This window comes from Hemitrygon akajei, chromosome 18 (genome assembly GCF_048418815.1).
Source record: "Hemitrygon akajei chromosome 18, sHemAka1.3, whole genome shotgun sequence".
NCBI classification, from domain to species: Eukaryota; Metazoa; Chordata; class Chondrichthyes; order Myliobatiformes; family Dasyatidae; genus Hemitrygon; species Hemitrygon akajei.
This window is the reverse complement of record NC_133141.1, coordinates 574,433-589,929: the sequence shown is the minus strand read 5'-3', so window position 1 is coordinate 589,929 and position 15,497 is coordinate 574,433. Positions and strand designations below refer to the sequence as shown.

The 15,497-nt window shown below is 42.9% G+C and overlaps 1 protein-coding gene across 1 annotated transcript in view; it reads right to left on the bottom strand.

Moving 5' to 3' along the window:
• Window positions 1-1,206: 1,206 nt before the first annotated feature.
• The window catches only part of LOC140741597 (coiled-coil domain-containing protein 43-like), a 94,534-nt gene continuing 80,243 nt past the window's right edge, over window positions 1,207-15,497 (bottom strand). The window contains exon 5 of the mRNA XM_073071899.1: window positions 1,207-1,991. Coding sequence (XP_072928000.1) covers window positions 1,804-1,991 — 188 coding nt within the window. The 3' untranslated portion in view covers window positions 1,207-1,803. The remainder of the gene's footprint in view (window positions 1,992-15,497) is intronic.

Below are 15,497 nucleotides of genomic sequence, written 5' to 3'. Positions count from 1 at the left end.
TCATTTTTGTAGGTCCAATTTGAAGACAGAATATAAATAGTAAGACTCTTGGCAGCGTGCAGGATCAGCGAGATCTTGGGGACGATGTTGATAGGACACTCAAAGCTGCTGCGTAGGTTGACAGTGTTGTTAAGGTGTATGGTGTGCTGGCATTCATCAACTGTGGGGTTGAGTTCAAGAGCCGTGAGGTAATGTTACAGCTATGCAAGAAGTTGGTCAGACCCCACTTGGAGTACTGTGTTCAGTTCTGGTCACCTCAATATAGGAAGGATGTGGAAACTATAAAAAGGGTGCATATAGAGACTTACAAGGATGTTGCCTGGATTGGGGAGCATGCCTTATGAGAATAGGTTGAGTGAATTTGGCCTTTTCTGCTTGGAGCGATGGAGGATGAGAGGTGACCTGATGGAGGCATATAAGATGATGAGAGGCATTGATCGTGTGGATAGTCAGAGGCTTTTTCCCAGGGCTAAAATGGCTAACACAAGGGGGCATAGTTTTAAGGTGCTTGGAAGTCGGTACCGAGGGGATGTCAGGGACAAGTTTTTCCACACATACCCGGCAGCAGAGGTGGAGGCGAATACAATAGGGCATATATGTCAAACTCAAGGCCCGCGGTGGAATTATCTTTGGCCCACGAGATAATATCTAATTACTATTAAAGCTGACCCCAGTAATCGAAGCGCCTATGGCGTATGATATGGCTAATGCTGAGTTTATTCAGGTACCAGGTTTTCAGGGTTTTTAGTGTTTATTCGGCAGTCTTCTTCATAAGAAACAGAATTTGTAAAGTGAAACACTTTGTAGTTATAGCAGAGACTGAGACACATGAGAGCAGGCTGAAAAAACGGAGGCAACGAAAGCTGCGTTCGCACGCGTCCGACTGATCCGGCCCGCATGAAGCTGCATTTTGCTCAATCCGGCCCGTGACCTAAAATGAGTTTGACACCCCTGCAATAGGGTCTTTTAAGAGCCTCTTAAGATAGGTACATGGAGGTTAGAAAATAGAGGGCTATGCGCAAGGGAAATTCTAGGCAGTCTCTAGAGTAGATTACATGGTTGGCACAACATTGTGGGCCAATGGGCCTGTAATGTATTATTAAAAAAAAATTAAGTTCTAATAGTTTGTCTAATTGATTACAGTTAGAAGTTCTCCTTAGTAAGTGATTTTCCCTCTAATCTACAACAATCCACTTACAAACACTATTTACAAGGTGAACAATTTACGTTTATTCTCATGAATTACAATTTAAATATTTTCCAAATCAAAGAATTAAAGTGAATAATATTTCAAAAAAAACTGAATAGATGATTTAAATTTCAGCACTGGACAGTACAGAATCTTTCAAAGTGTTAAAGCCATCCAGAAATTGGGATTTAAAAAAATCTTAATAATAATGTTCATTCTCCAAAACATTTTTTATTATTCAGTTACAATTAATCAAATGCACAAGAATCTCCCTTCACTGAAGGGGTTTCTGCTTCACAAACTACTTTTGTCTGTAAGCTATTTTCATGTAAATATTGATGAGGCCTCTGTTGGTCAGGGTTGACCATAGATGTTGCATCCTAGCTGTCTAGATACGTCACAGCAAATTGAAACACATTAAGTAATAGACAGCCTATAACAAATGAGTGCTAAACTGGAATTCAATGTTGACACAATACATTGCAAAAATTACACATTTTATGAAAAGCAGTTTTTCAAATATTAGATGTCAATCTCCTCAAAACAAAATTGTGGCTGGTACACAGCACAGTTCATAATATGCAAGCTTTGTACTGAGACTTTTCTAGCCATTTTTACCGCTTCCGTTCTCCCTTCTGTGTTCTCTTCTTCTCCTTTTCTTTCCTTTCCTGCTTTGCAAGCTTGTCTTTTTCTCGCTGCAGTTTATCTTGCTCTTTCTTCTTCTGTGCATCTTCCCGAGCCTTTTCTCTTTCTGCTTTCTTTGCAACAAGAACAGCTTCAACATTTGTATTTTTGAAAAGAGCTGTAGTTAAATTAAGAATTTTTTTTCCAATTCATATTTCTGGTAAACAATAATTACAAGTCCAAATGCATATTATGAAAAATAAAACTGAAAGTAAAATATACAAAGGGTACTAAAACAACTTGAATCTCACTTTTTTCATTATTTTACGAGATATGTACATTTATCGTTTAACTCATTTAACTTTACTTTTTAAAATCAGATATCATCAAATATAATGTGGTTCTCTTGTATTAATTATCAAATTTATTGCTCAGGGCATGTGGGTTACAAATGAATAATAATGGGTACATAGCAGCCCCATCAACTCCTCAGCTTTTTTTTTCTCAGTTTAGAAGGGTTTTGGCCCAAAATGTCAATTGTACTCTTTTCCCCAAGTGCTGCCTGGCCTGCTGAGTTCCTCCAGCATTTTGTGTGTGTTGCTTGGATTTCCAGCATCTGCACTGCAAGATTTTCTCTTGTTTGTGATTGGAGCACCATTATTAAGCTCATTTTTTGAAAAAGTCACAAAAGCACTGGCAAATCTTTCTTCATCCTGTGTTCGTATTTGTAATTAATGTTCTGGAATTGAATTTTTTGAAGTAGTTACGAGGAATGTTGACGAGGGTAAGGCAGTGGATGTAGTCTATATGGACTTCAGCAAGGCCTTTGACAAAGTTCCACATGGAAGGTTAGTTAAGAAGGTTCAGTCGTTAGGTATTAATGCTGGAGTAATAAAATGGATTCAACAGTGGCTAGATGGGAGATGCCAGAGAGTAGTGGTGGATAATTGTTTATCGGGATGGAGGCCGGTGACTAGCGGGGTGCCTCAGGGATCTGTTTTGGGCCCAATGTTGTTTGTAATATACATAAATGATCTGGATGATGGGGTGGTAAATTGGATTAGTAAGTATGCTGATGATACTAAGGTAGGAGGTGTTGTGGATAATGAGGTGGGTTTTCAAAGCTTGCAGGGAGATTTATGCCGGTTAGAAGAATGGGCTGAACGTTGGCAGATGGAGTTTAATGCTGAGAAGTGTGAGGTTCTACATTTTGGCAGGAATAATCCAAATAGAACATACAGGGTAAATGGTAGGGCATTGAGGAATGCAGTGGAACAGAGAGATCTAGGAATAACAGTGCATAGTTCCCTGAAGGTGGAGTCTCATGTAGATAGGGTGGTGAAGAAGGCTTTTGGAATGCTGGCCTTTATAAATCAGAGCATTGAGTACAGAAGTTGGGATGTAATGTTAAAATTGTACAAGGCATTGGTAAGGCCAAATTTGGAATATTGTGTACAGTTCTGGTCACCGAATTATAGGAAAGATATCAATAAATTAGAGAGAGTGCAGAGACGATTTACTAGGATGTTACCTGGGTTTCAGCACTTAAGTTACAGAGAAAGGTTGAACAAGTTAGGTCTCTATTCATTGGAGCGTAGAAGGTTGAGGGGGGATTTAATCGAGGTATTTAAAATGTTGAGAGGGATAGATAGAGTTGACGTGAATAGGCTGTTTCCATTGAGAGTAGGGGAGATTCAAACGAGAGGACATGATTTGAGAGTTAGGGGGCAAAAGTTTAAGGGAAACACGAGGGGGTATTTCTTTACTCAGAGAGTGATAGCTGTGTGGAATGAGCTTCCTGTAGAAGTAGTAGAGGCCAGTTCAGTTGTGTCATTTAAGGTAAAATTGGATAGGTATATGGATAGGAAAGGAGTGGAGGGTTATGGGCTGAGTGCGGGTAGGTGGGACTAGGTGAGATTAAGAGTTCGGCACGGACTAGGAGGGCCGGAATGGCCTGTTTCCGTGCTGTGATTGTTATATGGTTATATGGTTAATATGATGCCCAGAATTTAGAGTATGTGTCAAGACCTGCAGCCCTAAAACTAGTAAAATTGACATTCACTTAGGAGGTAGAGTGTTCCTGGACCTCCAACAGAAGGTGTGCCTAAATGTAGTAACTTTCTTGAAATAATTACAAGCATTTAATGCACAATGTAGTTTGTATAGCCAACTGTTTCAAAGAGCAATCCAGGTAGCTTCACCACTAAGTTCTTCCCCAATATCCCTGCAATTTGTTTTTTCTTTCCATTATTCAGGTTTTTTTTAAAAGCGATCTTTGAATCCACAATTTAATTAAGAAACTGCAAGGGTAAAACAATGATTATGGAGATCATATATAGGTCTCCAAATAGCAGCCAAGATGTGGGACTGAGTTACAAAGGGAGCTGGAAAGGGCTTGTAATAAGGGTAATGATACAATTGTAATGGGGGACTTCAATATACACAGGGATTGGGAAAATCAGGGTGGTGTCCGATCGCAAGACAGGTAATTTGTTGGATGCCTATGGGATGGATTCTTAGAGCAGCTTGTGTTTGAGTCTATTTGGGGAAAGGCTATCTTAGATTGGGTGTTGTGTAACAACCTAGATCTTAGTAAGGAGCTTAATGTAAAGGAACCCGTAGGAGGCAGTGATCATAGTATGATTGAATTCGTACTGCAATTTGAGAGGGAAAAGAATAACTCGCATGTATCAGTAGCACAGAGAATTACAAGGGCATGAGAGAGGAGCTTGTGCAGGTGGACTGGTGGGGATGATGGCAGAGCAGAGGTGGCTGAAGTTTCTGAGAATAGTTCATAAGGTGCAGGATAGAAATGTCCCACAGAGGAAGAAGTGGTTGACAACGGAAGTTAAGGACTGCATAAAAGCCGAGGAAAGGGCATATAAGGTAGCAAAAGTGAGTGGGAAGTTGGATTGGGAAGCTTCAAAAGGCAACTAAAAAAGCAACAGGAAGGGAAAAGATGAAATAATATAAAGCAGGATACTAGAAATTTTTTTCAGTTACATAAATAGTAAAAGGGAGGTGAGAATTAATATTGGACCCCTGGAAAATGATGCGGGTTAGGCAGTAATGGGACATAAAGAAATGGCGGATGAACTTAATGGGTACTTTGCATCAAACTTCACTGACACTAGTGGTGTGCCAGAGGTCCGTGAGTGTCAGGGACCGGGAGTGAGTGCCATTGCTATTACAAAGGAAAAATTGCTAAGCAAACTCAAAGGTCTTAAGGTAGGTAAGTCACTGGGACCAGTGGACTACATTCCAGAGTCCCGAGAGAGGTTGCTGAAGAGATAATGGATGCATTGGTCATGATCTTTCAAGAATCACTTGATTCTGGCATGGGCCTGGAGAACTGGAAGATTGCAAATGTTTTTCCACTCTTTAAGAAAAGAAGAAGGCAAAAGAAAGGAAATGATAAGTCATTTAGTCTAATTTCTGTGGTTGGGAAAGTGTTGGACTCTATTCAGCATATTTTCTGTGAAATCTTGCCTGACAAATCTGTTGGAGTTCAGGGCTGAAATGGCTAACACGAGAGGGCAGAGTTTTAAGGTGCTTGGAAGCAGGTACAGAGGAGATGTCGGGTAACTTTTTTTTATGCAGAGTGGTAAGTGCGTGGAAAGGGCTGCTGGCGACGGTGGTGGAAGCGGATACGATAGCGTCTTTTAAGCGACACCTGGAGCTTAGAAAAATCGAGGGCTATGGGTAACCAAGGTAATTTCTAAAGTAAGTACATGTTTGACACAACATTGTGGGCTGAAGGGCCTGTATTGTGCTGTAGGTTTTCTGTTTTCTTCAAGGAGGTAACAGGTAGGGTGGACAAAGGGGAGGTTGTGGATGTCATTTACTTTGATTTTAAGAAGACATTTGATAAGGTGCCACACATGAGGCTTCTTGACGAGATAAAATCCTATGCTGTTACAGGAAAGATACTGGCATGGATAGCGGAATGGCTGACAGGCAGGAGGCAGTGAGTGGGAATAAAGGGGGCCTTTTCTGGTTGACTGCTAGTGACTAGTGGGTCAGTACAGGGGTCAGTATTGGGACCGCTATTTTTCACATTGTCAATGATTTGGATAATAGAATTGATGGCTTTGTGGCAAAGTTTTTGGATGATACGAAGATAGGTGCAGAGATATGTGCTGAGGAAGCAATGTGATTGTAGCAGGACTTAGACAAATTGGAAGAATGGGCAATATAGTGGCAGATGGAATACAGTGTTGGGAAATGTTTGATAATGCATTCTGGTAAAAGGAACAATAGTGCAGACTATTATCTAAATAGGGAGAAGGTTCAAACATGAGAGGTGACAAGGGGCTTAGGATTCCTCATGTAAGACTCCCAGAAGTTTAATTTACAGGTTGAGTCTGTGGTAAAGGCGGCAAATGCAATGTTGGCATTTATTTCATGGGGAACAGAATATAAAAGCAAGGAGATAATGCTGAGGCTTTATAAGACACTAGTCAGGCTGCACTTAGAGTATTGTCAAAACTTTTAGTCCCCATATCTCAGAAAGGATGTACTGTCAATGGAGAAAGTCCAGAAGAAGTACATGACAATGATTCCAGGAATGAAGGGGTTAACATATGAGGAGCATTTGGCAGCTTTGGGCTTGTATTCACTGGAATTTAGAGGAATTTGGCAGGCGATTTCATTAAAACCTGCCTGATGTTGAAAGGACAAGATTGGAGCTAGAGGCTGAGAGTGAAGGAGTAAGGAATCTCAGAAAGAAACCATTTTTTTCTTCACTGCTCAGAGAAAAGAGGCTGGACTGTGCAGGCGCGTGATGTCAGCCAGTAGAGCGCCAAAGGTCTAAAAAGGCGACCACAATATCCAGCCGGCAGCGGAGTGAGAGGGAGCAGAGTGGGACGGCTTTGGCTCAACAGGCAGAGGCGAGGGTAGGATCCGGTAAGTTTTCTTCGTTTAGAGTAGAGAGAATGCCAAGCAGGATGTTGGAATGCTCCTCTTGCAGAATGTGGGAGGTCAGGGAGACCAGAGAGCAACACCTGCAAGAAGTGCATCCAGCTACAGCTCTAAACAAACCGCATTAGGGAACTGGAGCAGGAGCTGGATGACCTCCGGATCATTCGGGAGAATGAGGAGATTTTAGATAGTAGTTTCAGGGAGGTAGCTACGCCAAAGGACCAGGACACAGGTAATTGGGTTACCGCCAGGCGAGGGAAGGGGGAAGGGCAGGCAGAGCAGGGCTCCCCTGTGGCCATTCCCCTCAACAACAAGTATACCGATTTGGATACTGTTGGGGGGGGGATGACTTACCTGGGACAAGCTGCTGCAGCCGGAGAGCAGTAGTGACAGGGGACTCAATAGTTAGAGGTACAGATAGGAGGTTCTGTGGTTGCGACAGAGACTCCCGGATGGTTTGTTGCCTCCCGGGTGCCAGGGTCAGGGATGTCTCTGATCGTGTGCACAGCATTCTGAAATGGGAGGGTGATCAGCCAGATGTCATGGTACACATCGGTACCAATGACATAGGAAGAAAGAGTGAGGAAGTCCTGAAGAGTGAGTATAGAGAGCTTGGTAGGAAGTTAAAAATCAGGACCTTGAGGGTGGTAATCTCAGGATTGCTACCTGTGCCACGTGCCAGTGAGGGTAAGAGTAGGATGCTCTGGAGGATGAACATGTGGCTGAGAAACTGATGTAGGGAGCAGGGTTTCAGACTTCAGGATCATTGGGACCTCTTCTGGGGCAGGTGGGACCTGTATAAGAGAGATGGGTTACACCTGAACTACAGGGGGACCAATATCCTAGCAGGGAGGTTTGTTAGTGCTATTGGGGAAGGTTTAAACTAGATTTGCAGGGAGATGGGAACCAGAGTGACAGAGCAGATAGTGGAGCGGGGGTGAAAATGATATTAAACGTTCATGCAAAGTCACAAATAGAAGGTTTGTGTGTGGTGGTAATAATCTTCTGAGGTGTGTCTATTTCAATGCAAGGAGTATTGTAGGGAAGGCAGACGACCTGAGGGCGTGGATTGACACATGGAATTATGACATTTTAGCCATTAGTGAATCTTGGCTACAGAAGGGGCAGGACTGGCAGCTTAATGTTCCATGGTTCAGATGTTTCAGATGTGAAACAGTAAAGGTACGACCACATTAATGGGGTTGTATTATAGACCACCCAATAGTCAGGAGGAGGAGAAAATCTGCAGAGAGATAGCAGACAACTGCAGGAAACATAAAGTTGTGATAGTCAGGGATTTTAATTTTCCATGTATTGGTTGGGACTCCCATACTGTTAAAGGTCTAGATGGGTTAGAGTTTGTAAAATGTGTCCAGGAAAGTTTTCTAAATCAATATATAGAGGTACCGACAACAGAGGATGCAATATTAGATCTTCTATTAGGAAACGAGTTAGGACAGGTGACAGAAGTGTGTGTAGGGGAACACTTTGGTTCCAGTGATCATAACACCATTAGTTTCAACTTGGTCTTAGATAAAGATAGATCTGGTCCTCGGGTTGAGGTTCTAAACTGGAAAAAGGCCAAATTTGAAGAAATGAGAAAGGACCTAAAAAGCGTGTATTGGGATAGGTTGTTCTCTGGTAAGGATGTCATTGGTAAGTGGGAGGCCTTTAAAGGAGAGATTTTGAGAGTGCAGAGTTTGTATGTTCCTGTCAGGATTAAAGGCAAAGTGAATAAGAATAAGGAACCTTGGTTCTCGAGGGATATTGGAACTCTGATGAAGAAGAGAGAGATGTATAACATGTATAGGCAACAGGGAGCAAATAAGGTGCTTGAGGAGTATAAAACGTGCAAAAAATACTTGGGATTATCCTTCACCTTGACTGCCAAAGCTACCTCATGTCTTCTTTTAGCCCTCCTGATTTCTTTCTTAAGTATTTTTTGCACTAAGAGCTTCTACAGGTATATTAAGTGCAAAAGGATAGTAAGAGATAAAATTGGTCCTCTTGAAGATCAAAGTGGTCGGCTATGTATGGAACCAAAAGAAATGGGGGAGATCTTAAACGGGTTTTTTGCATGTATTTACTAAGGAAACTGGCATGGAGTCTATGGAAATAAGGCAATCAAGTAGTGAGGTCATGGAACCTATACAGTTTGAAGAGAAGGAGGTGCTTGCTGTCTTGAGGAAAATCAGAGTAGATAAATCCCCAGGACGTGACAGGGTATTCCCTCGAACCTTGAAGGAGACCAGTGTTGAAATTGCAGGTGCCCTGGCAGATATATTTAAAATGTCGGTATCGACGGGTGAGGTGCCGGAGGATTGGAGAATAGCTCATGTTGTTCCTTTGTTTATAAAAGGCTCTAAAAGTAATCTGGGAAATTATCGTCCGGTAAGTTTGACGTCAGTAGTAGGTAAATTATTGGAAGGAGTACTAAGAGATAGGATCTACAAGTATTTGGATAGACAGGGACTTATTAGGGAGAGTCAACATGGCTTTGTACATGGTAGGACATGTTTAACCAATCTATTAGTTTTTTGAGGAGGTTACCAGGAATGTGGATGAAGGGAAGGCAGTGGATGTTGTCTACATGGACTTCAGTAAGGCCTTTGACAAGGTACCACATGGGAGGTTAGTTAGGAAGATTCAGTCGCTAGGTATACATGGTGAGGTTGTAAATTGGATTAGACATTGGCTCAATGGGAGAAGCCAGAGAGTGGTAGTGGAGGATTGCTTCTCTGAGTGGAGGACTGTGACTAGTGGTGTGCCACAGGGACCAGTGCTGGGTCCATTGTTATTCGTCATCTATATCAATGATCTGGATGATAATGTGGCAAATTGGATCAGCAAATTTGCTGATGATACAAAGACTGGAGGTGTAGTGGACAGTGAGGAAGGTTTTCAAAGCTTGCAGGGGGATTTGGACCAGCTGGAAAAATGGGCTGACAAATGGCAGATGGAGTTTAATGCAGACAAGTGTGAGGTATTGCACTTTGGAAGGACAAACCAAGGTAGAACATACAAGGTAAATGGTAGGACATTGAGGAGTACAGTAGAACAGAGGGATCTGGGAATACAGATACATAATTCCCTAAAAGTGGCGTTACAGTTAGATAGGGTCGTAAAGAGAGCTTTTGGTACATTGGCCTTTAGAAATCAAAGTACTGAATATAAGAATTGGATTGTTATGGTGAGGTTGTATAAGGCATTGGTGAGGTCGAATTTGGAGTATTGCGTGCAGTTTTGGTCAGCTAATTACAGGAAGGATATTAATAAGGTTGAAAGAGTGCAGAGAAGGTTTACAAGGATGTTGTTGGGGCTTGAGAAACTGAGTTACAGAGAAAGGTTGAATAGGTTAGGACTTTATTCCTTGGAGCATAGAAGAATGAGGGGAGATTTGATAGAGGTATATAAAATTATGGTGGGTATAGATAGAGTGAATGCAAGCAGGCTTTTTCCACTGAGGCTAAGGGAGAAAAAAACCAGAGGACATGGGTTAAGGGTGAAGGGGGAAAAGTTTAAAGGGAACATTGGGGGGTGGGTTTCTTCACACAGAGAGTGGTGGGAATGTGGAATGAGCTGCCAGATGAAGTGGTAAATGCAGGCTCACTTTTAACATTTAAGAAAAACTTGGACAGGTGTATGGATGAGAGGTGCATGGAGGGATATGGGCCAGGTGCAGGTCATGGGACTAGGCAGAAAAATGGTTTGGCACATTTCTGTGCTGTAATGTTCTATGGTTCTGTAAGGTTGTGGAGAGGATGTTTCCTCTGGTGGGGTTATCCAGAACTAGAGGGCACATCCTCATAATTGAGGGGCAACCCTTTAGAACAGAGGTCAGGAGGAATTTTTAAGCCAGAGAGTGGTGAATCTGTGGAAAGCTCTGCCACAGACTGCAGTGGAGGCCAAGTCCATGGGAAAAGTTAAGGTGGAAGTTGATCATTTCCTGATTGGTCAGAGCATGAAAAGATACAGTGAGAAGGCAGGTGTGTGAGGTTGTGGGATCAGTGATTAGCAATGATGGAATGGAGGAGCGGACTCGATAGGACGAATTGTCTAATTTTGCTCCCATGTCTTAAGTCATACCCGCCAATCTCCAACTCATGTTACAAGGTCATCTGCCTTATTCTGTACACTGCTTGCTTTGAAATATAACACCTCAAGTCCTGCATTCACCCTTTTCAATTTTGTCCCTGTTACACTGCAACTCATTCCACTAACTGTAATTTTGCCCTGTCATTTGCCTGTCCTTCCTCAGTCTTGTTACACACTTGTATACCAGCCACCCCATCCTCACTTTATCACTGCAGTTCCCATCCTCTTGCCAAGTTAGTTTAATCGGACCCCAATAGCTCTCGCAAACCTGACCACAAAAATATTAGTCTCCCAAGGGTTCCGGTGTAACCTTACAGAAAGGACAGGGTCATACCTTCCCCAGAATATGGAACATAGAAAACCTACAGCACAATACAAGCCCTTCGGCCCACAAAGCAATTCCGAACATGTACTTACCTTAGAATTACCTAAGCTTACCCATAGTCCTCTATTTTTCTAAGCTCCATGTAGCCATCCAGGAATATTTTGAAAGACCCTTTCCACCGGCAGCCCATTCCACGCACTCACCACTCTCTGCGTAAAAAACTTAACCGACATCTCTACTGTACCTACTTCCAAGCACTTTAAAACTATGCCCTCTTGTGCTAGCCATTTCAGCCCTGGGAAAATGCCTCTGACTATCCACACAATCAATGCCTCTCATTATCTTGTACACCTCTATCAGGTCACCTCTCATCCTCCGTCAATCCAAGGAGAAAAGGCCGAGTTCACTCAGCCTATTCTCATAAGGTATGCTCCCCAATCCAGGCAACATCCTTGTAAATCTCCTCTGCACACTTTCTATGGTTTCCACGTCCTTCCTGTAGTGAGGCCACCAGAACTGAGCACACTACTCCAATTGGGGTGTGACCAGGGTCCTATATAGCTGCAACATTACCTCTCAGCTCTTAAACTCAGTCCCATGATTGATGAAGGCAAATGCACTGTATGCCTTCTTAACCACAGAGTCAACCTGTGTAGCAGCTTTGGGTGTCCTGTGGTCTTGGACCCCAAGATCTCTCTACTCCTCCACACTGCCAAGAGTCTTACCATTAATGCTATATTCTGCCGTTATATTTGACCTACCAAAATGAACCACCTCACACTTATCTGGGTTGCACTCCATCTGCCACTTCTCTGTCTAGGTTTGCATCCTATCAATGTCCCGCTGTAACCTCTGACAGCCCTCCACACTATCCACAACACTCCCAACCTTTGTGTCATCGGCAAATTTACTAACCCATCCCTCCACTTCCTCATCCAGGTCATTTATAAAAATCACAAAGAGTAAGGGTCCCAGAACAGATCCCTGAGGCACTCCACTGGTGACTGACCTCCATGCAGAATACAGTTGGCCCTCCTTATCCGCGAGGGATTGGTTCCGGGACCCCTCGCGAATACCAAAAAATGCGGATGCTCAAGTCCCTTATTCAACCTGTCTCAATGGGGTGGACCTTTGGACCCAGCGGAACCCCAGACATTATTTAACCTGTCTCAGTGCTGTGGACATTAGGACCCAGCGGCAAAGCTCTGAATCCGCAGTGTTTCTGTTCATGAAAATGATCACGATTGAAAATAAAGTGGAAATAATAAAGCGATTGGAAAGAAGCGAAACACCATCAGTGATTGGAAAAGCGTTAGGCTACGTCGGTCAACGATCTGAACAATTTTAAAGGATAAAGTGAGAAAGGCTCTGCCCTGATGAAAGCTACAGTTATTACTACGTAACGCAGTGGTTTAATTATTGGGTTTTGGGTTTTTGATCCTCCACATCAACCCGGCACGGATGGAGAGCGCACTCGGAAGCGGTCTGCCACTGGATTGAACTCGGGAACTTCTGTTCCCAAGCCCGGTGGTGAAACATACATTCTTAAGTGCTTTATATGCATAGAAAGGTAAAATATATACTAAGACAAACGTTTGACTAACTGACGCTAAATAATACTGGATGTACTTGTTCCGACTTACTTAGTAAGAGAACTTCAGATATTTTTCGATCCCGATCCACAATAACCCATGCACATCCTCCCGTATACTTTAAATTATCTCTAGATTACTTATAATACCTAATACAATGTAAATGCTATGTAAAATAGTTGTTATACTGCATTGTTTAGGGAATAATGACAAGAAAAAAAGTCTCTACATGCTCGAACAAAAAGTGCTGGAAGAGCACTTCCGGGTTTTCTTGATTCGTGGTTGGTTGAATTCGCGGATGAGGAGGGCTGACTGTATGACCTGTCTACAACCACTCTGCCTTCTGTGGGCAAGCCAGTTCTGGATCCACAAAGCAATGTCCCCTTGGATCTCATGCCTCCTTACTTTCTCAATAAGCCTTGCATGGGGTACCTTATCAAATGCCTTGCTGAAATCCATATACACTACATCTACTGCTCTTCCTTCATCAATGTGTTTAGTCACATCTTCAAAAAATTCAATCGGGCTCGTAAGGCACAACCTTCCCTTTACAAAGCCATGCTGACTACTCCTTATCATATTATACTTATCCAAATGTTCATAAATCCTGCCTCTCAGGATCTTCTCCATCAACTTACCAACCACCGAGGTAAGACTCACTGGTCTATAATTTCCTGGGCTATCTCTACTCCCTTTCTTGAATAAGGGAACAACATCTGCAACCCTCCAATCCTCCGGAACCTCTCCTGTCCCCATTGACGATGCAAAGATCATCGCCAGAGGCTCAGAAATCTCCTTCCTCGCCTCCCACAGTAGCCTGGGGTACATTTCATCCAGTCCCGGTAACTTACCCAACTTGATGTTTCCCAAAGGCTCCAGGACATCCTCTTTCTTAATATCCACATGCTCAAGGTTTTCAGTCTGCTGCAAGTCATCACTACAATCACTAAGATCCTTTTCCATAGTGAATATTGAAGTATGGTAAAGGAGATAGTGATCACAATTCTATCTCCAAAATGCTCTCCAACTGAGAGACCTGACACCTGACCATGTTCATTTACCAATACCAGATCAAGTACTGCCTCTCCCCTTGAAGGCTTATCTACATATTGTGTCAAGAAACGTTCCTGAATACATCAAACAATCTCCATCCCATCTAAACCCCTCACTCTAGGGGGAAGCCAATCAATATTGGGAAATTACAATCTCCTACCACAACAACCCTGTTATTACTACTCCTTTGCAGTGTGAGAGGAAGGATAGGCAGGTGATAGAGAAGGGACGCGCTCATTCCAATGGTTTGAGATGTGTCTATTTTAATACGAGGAGTATCATGAATAAAGCGGATGAACTTAGAGCGTGGATCAGTACTTGGAGCTATGATGTTGTGGCCATTACAGAGACTCAGATGATGCAGGGACAGGAATGGCTATTTCAAGTGACAGACTTTAGATGTTTCAGAAAGGATAGGGAGGGAGGCAAAAGAGGTGGGGGTGTGGCACTGTTGATCAGAGATAGTGTCACGGCTGCAGAAAAGAAGGAAGTCATGGAGGGGTTGTCTATGGAGTCTCTGGGTGAAACTTAGGAATAGGAAGAGGTCAATAATTCTACTGGGTGTTTTTTTTTCAGTGGGAGAGCATTTTGGAGATAGTGATCATAATTCCTTCTTTAACAAGGCATTGGAGAAGGCTAGCAACAGAGAAGCTATGGAAACGTTTAATTGGACTAAGGGGAAATATGAGGCTATCAGACAGGAAGCATAAATTGGAAACAGTTGTTGTTCAGGGAAACGTACAGAAGAAATGTGGCAAATGTTCAAGGGGTATTTGCGTGGGGTTCTGCATAGGTACTTTCCAATGAGAGCCAGAAGGGGCCATGAGGCCTTGGCGGACAGGATGAGGAAAACCCCAAAGCATTCTACAAGCATGTGAAGAGCAAGAGAATAGGACCATGCAAGTGTGACAATGGAAAAGTATGAAACCGGAGGAAATAGCGGAGGTACTTAATGAATACTTTGCTTCAATATTCACTACGGAGAAGGATTTTGGCGATTGTCGGGATGACTGGCAGTGGACTGAAAAGCTTGAGAACGTAGATATTAAGAAAGGGGATGTGCTGGAGCTTTTGGAAAGCATCAAGTTTGATAAGTCACCGGGATTGGACGGTATGTACTCCAGGCTACTGTGGGAAGCAAGGGAGGAGATTGCAGAGCCTCTGGCAATGATCTTTGCATCCGGTTCCGGAGGACTGGAAGGTTGCGGATTTGTTCCATTATTCAAGAAAGGGAGTAGAGATAGCCCAGGAAATTACAGGCTAGTGAGTTTTACTTCAGTGGTAAGTCAATGGAGAAAATCCTGAGAGGCAGGATTTATGTACATCTGGAGAGGTATGATTAGGAATAGTCAGCATGGCTTTGTCAAGGGCAGGTCATGTCTTATGTGCCTGATTGAATTTTTTGAGGATGTGACTAAACACATTGATAAAGGTAGAGCAGTAGATGTAGTGTATATGGATTTCAGCAAGACATTTGACAAGGTACCCCATGCAAGGCTTACTGAGAAAGAAAGGAGGCATGGGATCCAAGGGGACATTGCTTTGTGGATCCAGAACTGGCTTGCCCACAGAAGGCAAAGAAAGAGTGGTTATAGACGGGTCATATTCTGCATGGAGGTTGGTGACCAGTGGTGTGCCTCAGGGATCTGTTCTGGGACCCCTACTCTTTGTGATTTTTATAAATGACCTGGATGAGGAA